Here is a 17,662-nt window from a genome sequence, read left to right as displayed (position 1 = left end):
GGCGAGTAGAGTCACCATACCTGTCTCTGTCATCACAGTTTAGGTCCCTGTTCCACACCTGCTAAAGTTCAGACATCTGGGAACAGCCACCTTGTTGTACCAGAGCTGTGCAAAATGGCAAAGGGTCTGTATGTGAACAGAGTAATAGTGAACTATCCTGTTATTCCTTTTAATATCAGATTGGTGTGTTAAGCAAATGGTAACTTGATTTGTGTTTGGACTGTCAGTCATGGAAATCAAATCATCTATTAAAAAGAGCAAAAATATAAAGCATAAAATACCAGTAAAATACACTCTTTACCTATTTGAATGCAACAAAGATGCTGATTGTTAATACTGCTTATGTTTAACATGTAATTTCCCAGCCTCAAACAGAAGGGATAAAGAGAATTATGACAAGAGAGCTGTGAATTGTAACAGGCTGCTGCTGAGACTGGCCAAGTCTTGCCCCATACACTTCTGCATCCAGCCTTTAAAGGGTCCAGAAACCTCCCTCCCTTGCCCGGAAATCCTTTTGTCTTGCAAACCAGCTACCCAAAAGAAGGGTCGATACCAAGGAGCGATGGCTGAAATCCTGACCCCACTGGAACCACTGTATTTTTTGTAATTGATACCAGTAGTGTTCAATTCACTTACCGCCTCCACGTCAGGCAATCAGAGCTGGACTGATGGACTATGTATTAAATTATCAGCAAGCATCGCCTACTGATGGTCTGTTTCCTAAATCAAAGTCAGAATTTGGCTGCGAGTTTGTAGGAATATGTAAAGAATAAATCTCTAGCTGTACAGTTGTGAAGAAAACCTAAAAAATGAGACCAAATGCAATGCAGATATAAGTCTGCAGGGAGCCTGGAACAAAGTGACATGAGGACTTCCCTATTCTCATAGCGAGGGTTTAATCAGATAACGTTGATAATTTAAATACTAACATTGTTAATTATTTCCATGAGGACTTGTCCACCTGGGAAAGTTTTGCCGTTTACTTGAACTAGTCTTGTTATAGTAGGCTCCGTTAAACTGTTTTAGATCAGTTTGAGCTTCTTTACAAGTAGCATAACCTAAAAGTTTGTTTTACATCAAGGCACAATTCCATACTGTGTTTAACCTGGTCTGCGCAGAATGGCGCGAGCCCGATTCCCCTGTTAAACGGAAAACCAGGAAAAGGCGAGAAGGAAAACTCTTTTTGGTGAATTACTTTTCTGTGGGATCAGTGATTCCAAATTGATCTACTCTGCAGCCACAGGATCACTAGATCCTGTGAAAAGGAGAGGGGAAGCACATAGCTAAGCAGCCAGGAAGGAAATGCTTAGAGAAAGGGCTGGCAGGAAAGGACTTTTAGCTTGCAGTGAAACTGGATTTAGTGTTATGGCACTGAGCCTGCCAAGTATGTACCTAGGTGAAGTCTGAGTGGAGAAGCAAAAACTATATGGCCTTAGTCGTTTATGTAAACCTTAACTCCCCTGCATGCTCAAGCTTTAAAAGACAGAGGACCATAGATCTATCTAACATAGCCCAAAACGTCCCTTTCACGGTATATTTTAATACTATTAACTCATGTTTTGTTTTCAACACGAGGCAGCTGAACTCGGGGGTTCAAGCCGGACCTACGACCTACTGAAGCCTCGATGGAGCCCCGTGTGAGCTGGGCATTGCAGAGGTGTTGTGAGCAGCCTCCCACTTTGGCAAGAGACATCTCCAGATTCTCTCAGGGAGGAGCGGGAGCGCTGAAAGACAGCGCCTCCTTCTCCCGCTCCCACTCATGTCCCGGCCAGGTAAAGGCACCGCAGCCAGCTCGGCCGCCTCCGCACGCAGCCAGGCCGCGGACAGCAGCCTCCCCCAGGGCCGGCGGGCCTGCTTCCCTGTGAGGGGGAGGCTAGGCCCAGGCACCACGGCTGCCCGCAGGGGCCGCAAGCCGGGGGGAAGCAGTCGGACGCGGCCCCGCAGCCCTTCCCCGGAGTCGCCGCGCAGCCCCAACCCCGCCATTGCGGCTGCACAGCACCGCCGCCTCAGAGCCCGCTGCGCATGCGCATCCCCGCCCCTCCGCTGGGGCACGTGCCACGCTGTGGCACATGCGCACTCCTTCCCAGCCCGCACGGCAGGCGCCGCTGGGAGGAGGCCGTTCGGCGCATGCGCAGAGGGCGCTGACGCTCGCCGGCGTGCGGAGGGCCTGGGCCCTGGCTAACCAACCAGTGGCGCCCGCTGCCTGCCCTCCCCGCGAGGGAGGGACCGGTCCTCCGCCATCCCATGATGCAGCGCGGGGGCGGCGGCGACAGCGACGGTGGTGGCGGCGGCGGCCGCCATGTTGTGATAGTTTGTTGTTCTCCTGCGGTGGGTGCGTGCGGAGGGGCGGCGGGAGGGGGAGCCGCTGGGCGCTGAATCCGAGCCTTTCCCCGTCTCCCCGCTCCCCGCCGCTCCTGGAGGCGGCACGGGGTCGCTGCCGGGAGCCGTCGCCGCCTGGACAAGGCGAAGAGTCATGGCTGCCGCCCTGGGAGGAGGCGCAGGTGGGTGCCACGGGCCCCAAGGGCTTCACCTGGGATCGGGCGGGAGGCTCGGGGCTCCGCGGCCTCCCCTGATGAGCGTGGCCGGCCGTAGCCGCGGCGCGGGGCCCGGCTGGGGGCGGAGGGGCCGGCGGGGCTGAGGGAAGCCGGGGGCTGCGGGGCCTTCCTGGGGCGGTGGCGCTGCCGCCCCCCCGCCGCCTCCGTTTCCTGTCTGGGTGGGGGCGGCGAGTTTTGCGTGCTTGGGGCTGCCGGCGGGGCGCGGAGCGGGTGGGCCCCGGGCTCCCGGGGGGAGCAGGAGCTCCCCTGGCACCGGAAGGCCCCAGGGGTCTTCTGCTGCTAATGGGAGTCGGCGTGGTGCAGTGATGGGGACTGGTGTCCCCCCCTTCAACGGGGCAGGGCCGGGAACGGGCAACAGCTTCATCGCTCACTGCCGATGCAGGACCTCCGGGTGGGATGGATGTGTTTATTTAGAGGCATTAATTCCTGTAGTTTTTACAGCTACAGTATGTGACCTGTTTAAATAACTTATCTCTCACCTGGGGAGTAGTTCTAATTTATTTTACAGACTGCCCAGAAGCAGAAGGTCTCACTTGGAAAGTCTAAACTGAAGTCAGAGTTTGACTCCAGGACTCTCGGGCATGCCACTGCTCTTCTTCTTGACTAAGGATATTTCTTATCACAGCATTTTAAATGACAAGTCAAAACCCTGTGTGATTCTGATTGGTTTATTAATCAGATTTTAAAATGGAGAGTATTTGGTTGAGTGATTAAAAGAAAGACTTGCAGGGGTCACGTGGGAGTATTCGAGACGGAGTTAAGAGAACATTTTCATTTCTGATGCTGTGGGTCTTGTTTTCACTAGGAGTAACAGTTTTGATAAAGACTGGTTGGAGTTGTCAGTTGACCCACTTGTCCTGCCTGTACAAAAGTTTGTGATGATTTTAGTCTGTGTTTATTCTGTAAGTAGGTGTCATGGAGAAGAGTGTGACTTGTCCTTGGCAATAATTCACCTAAGTGGTCAGACTGTTCCCTGTTGCTAGCCTAATTGATAACAAAGTATGTAAACACAAATTTTCTACTGAAGTTAAATGTTACAAAGAAATTTCCCAATTTAGGAGTTGAGAGGTCTGGGAAGAAGGCTAGGAAGGACAGCACTGATTGGTAAAACACTAAATATTTTGGGCATTGTTTTAATGTTGTTAAATATATTGCAATGTTTAAATGATTTTATAAAATCTTTCTGTGAGTTTCTGTGGTTCAGATCAGTTATTTGTGAGGTAGAAGTAAACTTTGCATACATGTTCTATCTGGAAGTTTTTTTCTAGTATGAAGACAGAGTAATTTAAAGAAACTGTCACTTCTAGAGGAATTTTAGTTCTTATGTTTAAAACTCTGTTGCAAGTTGAATGAGCATGTTTTCATGGACAAAAGTCTATGCATTAGACAGCCTTCAACTAAGTGGTGAAATTGCAGTTTCAAGACTAGTTTTTTGTTGTGGAGTACTGTTTGTGTCTAACCGTGAATTAGGATCCCTTTGTGCTATGTGGGCACAGGCAGTTGTTTGTTCAGCGTTAACACTGTACTTGCCAATAAATGGTGGCCAATTAAATATGATCCTTGCCCCATATAAACAGTGTTTGTTTAGCCTAGATGATAACTGCAGCACTTGCCTGAATGAAGAAACCCAGAGGTGTCACACGCTTTTCTTGGTATGGTCAAGGAAAATTCCTGGTTGAAGTTGCTATAAATACGCTTTTAAACCCAGTAAAAAAGCCTAGATCTTGCAGGAATGGTGTATGCAACCCTTTCTGGAAAGGGACTACTATCTGAAGTCAATAGCGGTAACAAATGAGAAAGAAGGCACACAGGGTGAAAAGCCCAGGACTAATGGTTATTTGACTTAAATGTTTTTGGTCAATTAAAGTTTTAACTGAAGGAACTAATGTTTTGGATTTAGTTTTTGGATTTTGGGGGAGAGGAGGAGACTTTAAAATATGGAGATAAAAGTACCCCAGTGTTTTCTTAGGAAAAAGGTTCTAATGATTGGTAAAGTAGTACAAAATAGGTCTTGGAAAAATAAGTGGAGTGTTAATTTGATGGCATTGCAGGGTAACAATTGATAAAGGGAGATAGTTTTGGCTTTGAAGATGCAGATTAAGGTTTAAATATTCTGTAAGGATATGATGCAGGGTTGAAAAATGAAATGTGAAATGACTGTGTTGGCTGAACACTTAAATATATTCAATGGGATGGAAGGGACGTGATTTGTCTGTTGGACAGTATGTGTGGACTCATTGGTCACATAATTTTTTAGGCTCTTGGGAAATACTGGCTTGAATCGTAAGAATAAAGCATTCATGTGTACTTTTGTGACCAGATACTTGTGCTGGTGCAGCTAAGCTTTCTAAGGATGAAGGTGAAGACTTTTTCTGTGATGGGCTTCACAAACATAAACTGGAAAGTTTTCAAGTGGTGGTCTGTGAGGTCTCAGGAGGTGATTCGCAACTTCACATTACTTCACAAATTCCTTTGCTATGCAGCCTGATTCAACTTGCTTCTAATTCTAGAATGGCTGTATTGAAACATAGAAGTTCAAGATGGGTGTGCTAGTGATGATAAGGTATTTTGAGGGTGTATAGTTGCTCATTAGTTGCTCCACTGATACAGTTAAGACAATGGTTCCCAAACTTTGATTCAAATTTTCATATAAAAACAGAACCAAAGCAAATACGTTGAATGTTGGGTAGCATGATCTTACTTAAAGGGCAGGTTCAAAGAGGATGGAGGCCCTTCCTTCACAAGGAGCCACATGGGGAAGACAAGGGGCAACAGCTACAAGTTGCACCAGGACTGACTTCACTCGATATAAGAAAGATTATTTTTTTTTTTTTAAAGTGAGAACAATTAATCACTGGAATGACCTCCTTGGGGACATGGTGGAGTCTCCATCACTGGGAGTTTTCAAGATGTGATTGGACAGGATACCAGATAATCTGTCTCATCTAGGCTCCCTTTCCCATGAAAGGTTGGACCAGGTGGTCTTTGAAGGTCCCTTGCAATCTGGGCTGTTCTATGATTTAGTGATCATCTACTTATAGTGTAGTGTAACAACTGTGTTGTATAGATGCTGAAATTTTTTCTTGGTATTTAAAATCTAGCTGTAAATTGGTTGCAGTAATCTCATTTATGGAGATGTGGTTACAGGGTAAACAACAGACCATGACTAAAACAAAGCAAGGAGCGCTTCTCATCTTAATTGTCTGCCATACTGAAGTAAGGGAAAACTATAAGTTTTCTTCCTTTCAGATCAATTCACCTCTCATGAACTTCAGTGCTCTAGAAGACTTTTGAGTGTAGATATCCTTGAAGTGTGAATCATGACAGGGGAGGGGGCGGAGGAGGAGGAGCTGAAGAGGGCCCCATCTGTACATGTCTACTCCGTGTTCCTGCTGGAAGTCCTGTACCGAGTGTAGCTGAATGTGTGTTTCTTTGAACTTAAGCTATCATCAGTTTGATTTCATTTTAACTAATCTGAGGGCTGCTGTTGTGCTCTCAGCGATGTAGTGGCTTTAAAAACCTCTTGTGAAACTGTTGATTAAAAAATGGAAAAAAGGTTTTACTGCTAGCACAGCAAGCACCTTTCTCTGTGCTGTGGGTCACTATCCAATTCAAAGATGTAGTAAAAATCCTCCAGTCTGACAAATTCGATTTAATTTGTCGTGCTTTAGGCTATTTGACAGCAGCATGCAGGGGCTGGAAATAGATTCTGCATTTGTGCCTAGATGAAAGTGGCTGTAGTGCTGGCCATGTTTTGGTCTCTGTGGGTACTGCATCCTACTTCATTAGGTGGACTGATGCAACTCGTCACTATAGCTTAGAGTTGTATTGGAATATGCACACACTAAAACTCCTTTAAGTGTCAAAGGCCTATAGAGTTTACCGTTCATGAAATAGAAATATAGGATCATAGGCTATTGTACCAGCTAAGGACTAGTGCCAAAAAACATTGTTACTTGAATGAGCTTGTGGTAGGCAGATTTGCTTTAAAGCATAGCAATTTTTAATCTCTTTATGCTTCTTTGACAAGCTTTCACTGAAAGTCATATGCTTCTGAACGTTGTCTCATTTCAGGTCGTCTAAATTAAACATAGCCTGAGTATCACTTGTTTTTACAAAAGCCAAACCATGCTTTATTACATCAAATACTAAACCTCAGATTTTAGGTCACGTAGAATTTATTGTCCAGAATAATTTAAGATTAAGATTGGGTCACTGACTTGACCAAAAAACCTCCAAGTAAGTAATATGACTTGTCCTGTGTTATATTCTGTTGTAATGCAGCCTCAGTTTTAACTATAACATTTGGTGGCTGTGAAAGATGCTGGAGAGTTTCTGGAGAGTTGCCGTTTCTCATCGGTATCCAAAGCCATTTGGGAACTGAGTTCACATGGATTTCATTTAAACTCTTGGCCTTCATTCACTGATCAGGATGTTTGTGACGCAAGGACTGTGACACTTCAAAAATGTCTCTTCCAAAGCAGATATATTTTCAAATCCAAGCAGACTTTGGAAATTTTTTTTTGTGGTTTGGGGTTTAGATGTAGGTTGTTTGTTTGGTGTTTTTTTTAAAATATAAAAAAAATAAAAAGGTACTGTTTCTTTCAAGCAGAGATTAGAGAGCTTCAGTTCCTGGCAGCATATCGTAATTAGTTCTGTTCTTGCTTATTGCTAGTGACTTGCTTTACATCGTGACAAACTCTCTAAAAAAAGATGCTTTTGAGAAGGTAGAAATAACTTATCACCTGTAGAAATTAATTTTTCTACTTTATTTCTTTGAGGAAACTAAACACTATCCTATGGGAGTGTAATTTGGAAATAAAACATGAAGTACACTAGTTGAGGGACATGTTATGCAATTGTCACATTGTTATAAATACTTAGTCACTCAATACTTAAGGTTTCCATGAGTAATTGTTTACGAATATAGACTTCATGATAACTATCCCTGAACAGATAAACTAAACTGTGTTTGAGTGTGGTGTATTTCTGCATGTGTTCTCTTGTGCATAATGTAGTAGGAGTGAAAGTGATTTTTATGATGAGGTGGAGAGCTTGATTATCTATATTAAATGAGACTGGATTTGTAGCATGCTTCATAATGTGTTAGGTTTACATACAGGCTCAGTTTCAGGAGTTCCTGTTGACCTTGTGCCTTCCTTTGTAGATGTTGTCACAATTTATTACCAAAAGTTTTCATTCAAACAGTGTTAATAGTACAGTTAGGTTACCAGCCTGTGTTTTAGACGTGGCTGTTCCTCATGAAACCTGTTACTCTTCTGTATTGCATAGCAAGAGATACCAAAATTCAGTTCAGTATCAGACAGAAACATAGGTTTGTTTTTAAATGGTATAGTCAGTTCCTGAAAATCGAGACTTTACAATACCTGTGTGTTGTGTAACCTTTTGCAATGAAATATGAAGAAAAATATTCTGTAGAAATAAACTATTACATAAAGATAAGCTGGTAAGCTGTTTTTAATCTGGAGAGTTGTGCTTGAAATGCTGTCAAATTGTCATGTTGAGTGTGTTAAATATGATACTGGGGAATGGGATAGAGCAAGATGGACTTGTTATGTTCAGCATTAAATCTAAGCATAGAGAAGTGGTATTTTTTCATGTGGTAAATGACTTTTTTCTTCTCTCTCTCTCTTCCTTTACCTGTTCTGTGCAAAAGCAGTGCAGTTTAGTTAGTTTATTTAAAGACCTGTTTGGTAAATGGTGTGTAATGCATTTTTTATCCCTTGAACTATTGGGTCATTGTGGTACCTCCATCTTGTTTTAGATGAGAAGAAATCTTTGATGCTTTTTCGATGCCTAAAACTAATAGTGTGTTTGATATTCATGACAGTGTAATATTGAAGCACTCCCAAATACAAAATTTTTAAGCTGTTAAGACAACATGTGGTTAGCGTTCCAGAAAGCATGCAGGTGTGTTTCTAGAAAGACAAATGGTGCAGTCATCAAATGTTTTTCCTAGTCAAAGAAGTCTTGGCCATCTCACTGCAGTAAAATACTCCATCTTAGCAACAGTTGCTATGTAGTACTACCTTTTTAAGCTATGTTGGTACCATTTTAAGATGTTAAGAGCTCTGCAGTTTTCCTGCTGATTCACCTCCTACGCGTGTGAGACGGCTGTGTAGCTTAAGACTTCCATTTTACATAGAAAATGATTAGTGGAGGTTTTATTGACAGGGTGTCCACAGAGTTAGAAACTACCATCAGCATAGCCAAAGAGGAAATGAGGGTTGTCTTTTGTGAATTTCTAGTGTGGATGATCTGTTCTTATTAAGCAGAAAAAAATGCATGTATCTGGGCATATATCATAAAACCAAAAACCAAGCTGTACAGAACAGCTTATAGCACTGCTGATGGTACACCAGGATAAGTATAAAGCACATAGGAACCTTTTATTGTGGGGAACCAAGTGTGTTTGGCAGTCTTTATGCTTATTCTGGTTCGCAGCTGGCCACAGCCTTGCGTGACAGTCTGATCTAACAAGACCATCGGTGTTAGTCAGCCTCTGCAACATCCTGCAACTTTTCTGTCGCTTTGATAATAGCGATTTTTTTAGAGCTGCAGTAGGAAGAGCCAAGTGGTGGATTATTTATTTTGTTTTCCTGTATAACTGGTCTGTCCTGCTTCCTTATTCGGTTAGTGCTTTTTTGATATTTGATAGGTGTTGTTTTTATTTTCCTTCTAGTGCTGTCTGGAAGTTAGAGAGGGGGATCAGTGTGTTTAGTGATCACTTGTCGGGATCTTCCTATTGATACCCAACTCATATGCATGTATCTTGGTGAGCTTTGCCTGAGAGCCTGGAATTGGAAGGAGGAGCCATAGCCATTGCATTTGAAGTCCTGGCAACAGTTGCTATGTACCGCTACCTTTCTAGGCTGTGCTAATACCATTGGAAGAAACACAAAACCTCTTCAGCTCCTACAGTGGACATTTTCCTGCTTGAAAAGGTTATGTTCATGGATTTCCCCCCCCCCCCCCTTTTTTTTTTCCCTCACCTCCCACACAGTAGTACTGAGAATGATAAAAAAAAAATAAATCTTTTTTGCTCTCAGTGGTTCTGTGCTTTGCTGATGCTAAGGGTTCCTCTTTCTGTACAAATTAATGTTTTACAGGCACTTAACCACGCTTGACACAAACATTGACTTATAAGACTTCCTCAAGGAGAAACATCCATAAATGTTATACTGATTGTTGTTTACTGGTATTTTCCGATGTTACTGCCTAGACAGGTAGAAGAAAAATAAAAATATGTGTCGTTTCAGAAATGGAAAAAAAATTATGCCTCACTGAGGTTTGCTAGGTATCACATTGCACTGCAGGTGTAAGACCTGTGTCCATTGCAATGCTCGCTGTCTCACAAATGATGAAGCTGGCAGTGAATGTTATTTGTAGATGCGTAACTGTTGTGACCTCCTTTTCTAAAGGAGACCTACAACCTGCTTTGGACTCTGACAACACTTAATGTCAAAATGGCATACTTTGTAAAGCTCATTCTCAGTGCTAGCTGTCACAGAACAAATAAGCATAAAAAAGAAAATCTGGCTGCCTCTGTCCCAGAGATCTTTATATCATAAGTGTGTGATGAGACAAGGATAGAAGAGATGAGAACAGGGAGGTGGTTGGGATATGTGGAGCAGTTCTTATAAGCTGCGGTCACCAAGTGCACATTCACCAGTCATTTTTGAGGCTTTTGTATGCATCCTGCTAGAGGGGACTTGTGAAAAGGGCTTTGCATAGATCTAATTCAGCTTTGGATTTTGGTTGGCTCATAACTAAGGAATAGGACATGAGAAATTTGGAGGGGTTGGAAGAGCTGGAGGGCGGAGGTTTGTGATGTTGGCTGAGTGAGGGTCCAGGTCTACACTAGAAACTTGGTAGGAACTTGGACCCTCTTTTGGTATTTGTTTCTTCACTAGCAGTAATACTAGGTTGAAGCACTTTCATGGCCATGAAACTTAACTATCTGGCCTGGAAAAGTACTACGAAATACACAGAAGAGTGTTTCTTTTTGCTGTAGAGAGATCTCAACAGAGAAAAAGGGTTTGGCATGTAACTTTGTGTTGTCTAGATTTAAACCTGACTGATAAGAAGGTCCGTCTGTGTAAGAATTGTGTGCTGAAGGGCTATGATTTTGTCTTCAAGTGCTGTTGGTTTACAATACAGCTCTCTGTAGTTCTAAAAGTGGTGCCTGGCATGAAAAAATAATGATATCTTGCAAGTGGGCAAGCATAGCTTAAAAAGAAGTTACTGTCTTCCTGATGGTGGTCGTTATCTTGAGCTGTCTTAGTTAATATGTGGATACTTGTAACTTGGGTTGCTGCAAAATCAGTTGCATTACCTTAAAAAAAAATTAAAAAAAATCTTTGTATTTGGTTATACCAAGTCAGTAGATTGCTGCAATCCATCTGTAAGAACAATGACAGTGCAGGATATTTGTTCCCTTAAAATGGCAGTGCACTAAGATAATCACTGCAACATGGTTTTGAATGGCTATAGGGAGAGCAATGTGGCATTTTTTTCAGAGACCACAAAATTGGATAATTTAGTGTTCAAGAGGAGGATAGTAAATGCTTGGTTATCTGTCTGGCTTTCCCCCATGGGTGAAATAGGGATTGGAATTGAAGGAGGTTGCAATATGTAGATGTTTGAACAGAGCAATGCAGAACATATGTTTGTTTCAGTGGTGTTGGCACATGTAATTAGTTTAAATACAGAAGATTAAAATACAAAAGTATCTGTAGGAAGTAGAGGGAAGAACCTGATCAAGGGGAATTGTTTTTACCTGTTTCAATACAAGAGTTGCCACACTTGTGACACGTTGTAATTTATATGGAGCAGTCTTACTTATATATCTATTTATGGTTGGAATTTCTGGTTTGAAAGCTTTTAATTTACTGACATTGCAAGAACTGAATTTTCTCTTTTTAATGTTTTTACCTCCTTTTAAACTTCTACTGGTTACTAACACCTGTAATTTGATTATATGAAGAAAGAAGTGAATAGTTCTGTCATTGTGCATGGGGAATATTCACTAAAGGATACTTGGTTGACTTTAAAAAGCTGAAGACAGATTTAGTTTTGAAGGTTCATTCAAAAAACCCAAAACAAACAAAAAAACCCAACCAACCAGTTGATCCTTGGCATTGCACTTGGTCTAAGAGTTGAGTGCAAACAGAGTCAGGAGAGTCACTGGATATATGACATCTTAGTGTTCACCAATTGAGACCATCAGGCTGGAAAGACTGGATTGCTCAACTTCCTGTGTTTTGCAGACTATTAAGCTGCAGCCAGTTTCCCCATGTGTTGAACCCACGTTTGACTCTTAGAAGAGTCATTAATATATGTGAAAAGACACTAATTCCAGGTGTGCATTCTCTGTTGAGCTGTAGCCACAGGATGGGAGAGTGAGGGTTGAATGTTTCTGAAGGTATGTGCTTCCAGTTTACAGATGATGAGACATCTGGATGTCTGAACAGAGCAGCTGAGCTTTGCATTTCTTTTGCAGATAAATGGAAGTTTTAATATTTTTAAGTAGCAAAATTGTCATTTGTACACTAAGTTATGCAAGAGTAATTTGTGGTTTGATAGGCAAAAGTGAGGGTACTTGTTGAGAGAAATACATGGAGCACCAGTTTTATCTTGGAAGGCATATGCATGCTTAGGTAAACAGTGTAACTTGCTTCAATGACTTCTAGTGTTTCTAATACCCAAGTTGGGATAATTGTTTGTGTATTACACCTGACTTCCTCCTCCTGTTTTGGGTTGTTGGTATCACCGTGCCTTGTGATGACCTGAGGTTTACTTTTATTTTTGAAGAGCCTTTGCAGGCTCAGTGTGGGTAGATAAACTTCTGGCCCCCAAGGCAAGCAGAGATCTGGCAGATGTGGTTCCCTTCACCTCCATTGCACCTCAGTTTCCTGCATTTCTGGGGAGCTCCTGTCTCTGGATGACCTTAGTTGGCAACATTTTCCAGTGATTTAGCTCATACTCTCTCTGTTTTTCTCAGGTCATCCTCACCTCAATAGTGAGAAGAGGGAAAGCTATATAGTACATTATTACTTATTATTACTGAAGCATGTTGGTATTTATCGGTTTTCATCATGTTAAAATGGAAAGTAGAAAAAATTATTTTTGCATCTTCTAAAAACCAACATCCTCCCCCCAAAAAAACATCTAAATGATTTGCTTCAGAAACCTTTCATTTCAATAAGAATTATTTAATGTAGTCACCTTCTTTACAGATGACGACTTTGATCAGTTTGATAAGCCTGGTGCAGAAAGGTCTTGGAGAAGAAGAGCTGGAGATGACGACTGGGACAGGTAGGTAGGATATCTTTATGTTCAGTTTCTGTATGCTGAATTACATTGCTCTGTTTTCCCATTCTGGCATTTTGTATTCTAACATTTAGAGTAGTGCACATTTAGATACTAATGAAGACGTTGGGTGTTATGTGTGTCAGCCAGTGCTAGATTGTGCCAAACATACTTGCCTTGAGGACTATAGAGCACTCTGTGAAGAGATACCATTTAAAATTGGATAAATACAAAGTATGTGTGGTGTGTAATTAACTTTGCAATTAATGTCCTGGTTTTCCTTTTAAATATTTAGTAGATCTCAATTGTTTAAATAGTTAGATTTTGCTCGTGCTTGAATTTGCCCAACTTTTTAAACTAGGTGTTTAAATTCTTATCCTCAAAGTCCTACTTCAGTTTTACATTGGAGCTTAGGAATGGGCTTCTATTGAAAAAATATGACTGTTGTAAAGCTTTAGAAGTATGTATGAATTTGATTATTTTGGGGGAGAATAAGAGCATGTTCTTTTATGCAAAGGCACTCTAGCTGGGAAAGACTTGAATTGGGCTGCTGGCTAGACTTGTCTATTCTTTCTTGGAGAAAACTTTTTACTTTTTTGTGGGGTTGGTTTTTTTAATTATTGTTCCTTTTTAGCAACAGAGAGACTTGTTCAGACTTTGCCAGTGGTTTTCACTGTAAAAAGGGGGGAAAAAACCATTCCAAACAGATTTTTATCTTTTCTAATAATCATTCAAGTGATTGTAGTAAACAAATTTTACCCTAAGTAGTTTTCCACTGAGCTGAGCCCTTGGAGTGAATCAGCTACTCTACACTTATTGTCATTCCAGAGGGATTAGTTTCTTTTTCTTGTGCTTTTCTGCTGGGTTAAGTAGGTAGTTTTCCTTGCTCAAGGAGGTGAGTAAGAGTGAATTTGGATAATAGCTTCAGTATACACAGGGTGTTCTGCCATAGGCTGGTGAGGGGTGTCTGCTCCCTCTCATGCCAGTACAGCTGTTTGTGGGTTGGATGGTGAAGTGCATCAAGGAACTGATCTGGTTTGAGAGTGTAATTAAAATAACTTGTTCAGGCTGGGTCACTGTACCTGCTGCCTCCCAGCCCCAGCTCTGGGGGTTCAGAAATACTGAAGCCAATATTACAGGCAAAATGCTTTGTATTAGAATATTTTCTGAACTTTTAGCCTTTGCTGGCTCCATGGTGTGAATAGGTGGGCTCTTAGATCCTGGCTGATGTGTTTTTAGCTGTCCTACTCTTAGCACTTTAGAAAATTTAGAAGAGTCAAAGAGCCATTGTACGGGATGTTACAAGCTTATTGCCAATGGTAAACTCACTGTGGCAAAGTTATTTTTATAGGACTTGAGAAAGGTTATAGAGTATTTTCACTGAGACTTTGAAGCATACAGGAGTTTAGTTTTAGAAAAAAGTTTTTGTTTATGTGTTTATTATTAGCTGCATATAACTTAAGATAGATGATCAAAAGTCATAGTGTTTATTCTTTAGTGAAATTGGAAAGGAAGTGGTTTCAGGTGCAGTGCTGAAGAAGAGTTTCATCTTGCCGATTATTTCAGAAAATGGGGGTTTTTTTTACAATTGCATCTGATAAAATATTTTCTGTTGAATTTTTTGTTATTTTTATATTATTATTAATTCTTTTTAGAATACCAAGCTATCTTTGAAAGTGTTAAGTTCTATGGCTGTCTGCGCAATTACAAATGCTGTATGGTTGTGATATGTTGTTGCCTAATGTAAATGCTTGAATTTTTTTAACTACTGGCCTAATTTGTGGTAGGACGGTTTCTTGAAGATAGGAAAAAAGGCTGAATGAACACAGTAGACTTAGGTTTTTAACCTTTTTGTGCTTTGTGGGGAATGGTAAAGGAGTTATGCTGCTAGTCAGCTAGTCATACATCTCGATCAACCATCAAATCTTACTGTGTTGCTACTTAACAGAGTTCTATCCCCCAGTCATTTAAGTAATTTTGAATTTCCAGATCTCTTTCCTTTCTCAAATGCTGGAAGGTGATAACTGAGAGTTGGAAGGCCCTTGTTATTTGGGAGTACAAATGTAACATTATTCTTGGAGAATTTTTCCCATTACATTTTTTTTACAAATTCTTTTCCTGAAACACTTGTGTCCTTGCTACTGCTCATGTTTAATGAGGCATGCTCATGAAACTGGAGGCCAGAAAGGGCCAGTCTGACATCTTTATCACAGGCTGTTAATTTATACATTTATATCTGTAAATAGCCCAAAGCTTGGCTTTGGGAAAAACATGCAGTTCTTGTGCTATCCTGTGAGATGACAGGGCTGATTTAGTAATGGACTTTTGCTGAAATTTGCTTGTTCTGACCCTTCTCTGAGATTAGTCATTTCTCTACACTGGCAGAAAACTTTCCATTTTTTGTTGTCTTTGTTTTTTACTATTATTTTCTCTTCCTCATTTGGTGAGCTGGATTTATTCAGTGAGGGGAGTGTTGGGTATTGGGAGTTGAGGAAGGGGAGGAAATGGGTCTGTCTCTTCTGAGAGCAGTGAACTCTTAGGTTATTTTAACCCTAATTTCCTAGAATTGTGATTTTGTAAAGACCTTTGTGTCTTGATGATAGGGTGAGTTGCCTTTGCAACTATCACAGATGTGTACTTTTACTCCAGTTTAATTTATTTTTGTGTGGCTTTGTGTGATATCAGATTGCAACCATTCATTTTTGTCTGTTTTTCTCAGCTATCCTAAGATCTTTTAGTATCTGGTGGGTTTTTTTTTCTATGGGGTTTTTTTTTGGTGGTGGCTTTTTTTTTAATAGTCAAATGTGTTAATTCCAGTCCCTCTTCTAATAGATCTAATAGATAACTGCAGATTTGGCTATTTTAAAAGAAACATGAGATGGGTCCACTTTACCATGCAGGCTTTTCATTATTACTTTTTTAATTCAAAAAGTTACCATCGGTGATTTTACTTTAAATTTATCAATGAAAATATTTAATGATATTAAATATTTCAATAGGTTTTGAGGGGCATTCTGTGAAACATTTTTGTTTCTGTTATGAGCTTCATTTATGTGCTAGTGCTATTTTTTTGACGGTCAAGTAATAAACCAAAGCATTAAAAAAAATCTAGAATACATATGCAATTACTTCTATTGACCAAATGTTTAATATTTTTATTAAAAAAAAAAATCACATTGAGGATGTTTTTTAGTAATGTGTTGAATAGCCCTAACTATATTTAGATTAATTTCATCTTTTGCTTTCTTTTCCTTTTTGATCAGAATTTCTTACTACCTGAACTTTCTTTTTGCCTCCGCTGCTGTAATACACGCTCTTGCTGTCTTTTGGAATTTCTCTGGTACAGTTTTATTAAAAGCTGTCAGTGGTGGACCATAATGCTGGGAAATATTTTCAAACCTTTTGGTGTGTTTGTCAGATTACTGGCAGCTGAAGAGATTAGTGACTTTTTCCTACATCAGTTTTGGCTTTAAATTCTTCTGAAACCATTTCTGTTAAGTAGAGTTTTCTGTCTCTCAGAAAAAGGGCTTAAATTCTAGTCATAGAATCATGGAATGGTTTGGATTGGAAGAGACCATCTAGTTCCAACCCCCTGCCATGGGCAGGGACACCCTCCGCTAGACCAGGTTGCCCAAAGCCCCATCCAGCCTGGCCTTGAACACTTCCAGGGATGGGGCATCCACAGCTTCTCTGGGCAACCTGTGCCAGTGCCTCACCACCCTCACAGGGAAGAATTTCTTTCTAATATCCAATCTAAATCTCCTTCTTTCAGCTGTCCTGTCACTGGTCAGTTTGCTCTTTGGGATGTATGATGTGTCTTATGTCCCAATTTTTGTTTAATATTGCAGAAAAAAAATGATATTTGTTAATGTTCAGTCATCCCTGGAACTGTTTGAGATTAATTATGGACAAATACTGTGTACTGGTGATAATGTCCTATTTAGTGCTGATCTGGAATATCATCTATTCTCTTCTAGCCCACAAGATTTTCATTCCCCTCCCTGCATTATCCGTACAGTAACCATCTCTGAAAGAGATGTATCCATCTGCAAAAACAACTTTTGGCACTGATTTATGTCTTGGGATTTGCTTCCCCGTTTTTCAAGTATTTGCTATGTAGTCCTAAGGAACTCTTATGCATATTCCTATCCTGTTCATGTAGCCCATTCTCATTTTGGGGTATTTAATTTTTGTGTAGTATCTAAGGCATGGGGGTTTTTTTGTTCTTGCTTTTTAAGGTGTGCAGGTAGAAATAGGTTCACATTCTTGAAATACAGATTATATTTCCAATCAGTGGCATCTCATTTTACTATTAGGACATGCATATTCTAATATGGGTGTTTGTCAGTAACAAGTGTTTATTATAGAAGGAAGGATCTGTTTATTCCTGTCACTAAACAGTTCTTTTACTGAAGCATTTGTCCTAAATCTTAACTAATCAGGACTGTAGTTCTTTGTGTTGCATCCTATTTATGGGACAGATGCTCTGTGCTGACAGAAGTTTTGTAAGCCAGGTATTTCTATGCTTCCTGAATTCTTAGCCACACTTATAAAGATGGGGAAACATTCATTTGATTTTGTAATCCTACAAATGTCTGTTTGATCTTACCCTCAACTTGAGGAGGAGGGAGTAAAGTATTCATGAAATATCTAGACCACAGTGGCTCCCAAGCCAGCTGGCCTCCCGGTACCTCCTTGCCGAAGCGTAGCTGGGACCACTTGTGAGCTGTAGACCAAGTCTTGCCCACAGGACGTTACTGTCTCGCTTGTTTCTT

General features: G+C 40.9%; 1 protein-coding gene across 9 annotated transcripts in view; it reads left to right on the top strand.

Annotated features, from left to right (window-relative positions):
* Positions 1-2,236: 2,236 nt before the first annotated feature.
* The window catches only part of RBM33 (RNA binding motif protein 33), a 102,996-nt gene continuing 87,570 nt past the window's right edge, over positions 2,237-17,662 (top strand). For 4 of the 9 annotated variants that reach the window (XM_075746649.1, XM_075746650.1, XM_075746648.1 and 1 more), the window contains exons 1-2: positions 2,252-2,501; positions 12,815-12,893. In XM_075746649.1, coding sequence (XP_075602764.1) covers positions 2,474-2,501; positions 12,815-12,893 — 107 coding nt within the window. In that variant the 5' untranslated portion in view covers positions 2,252-2,473. Of the gene's footprint in view, positions 2,502-12,814; positions 12,894-17,662 lie in introns of all 9 variants that reach the window. The other 5 variants (XM_075746651.1, XM_075746647.1, XM_075746652.1 and 2 more) reach the window with 3 other exon arrangements.

This window comes from Balearica regulorum, chromosome 2 (genome assembly GCF_011004875.1).
Source record: "Balearica regulorum gibbericeps isolate bBalReg1 chromosome 2, bBalReg1.pri, whole genome shotgun sequence".
In the NCBI taxonomy this organism is placed as follows: Eukaryota; Metazoa; Chordata; class Aves; order Gruiformes; family Gruidae; genus Balearica; species Balearica regulorum.
This window is presented reverse-complemented; position numbering and strand designations above follow the sequence as displayed.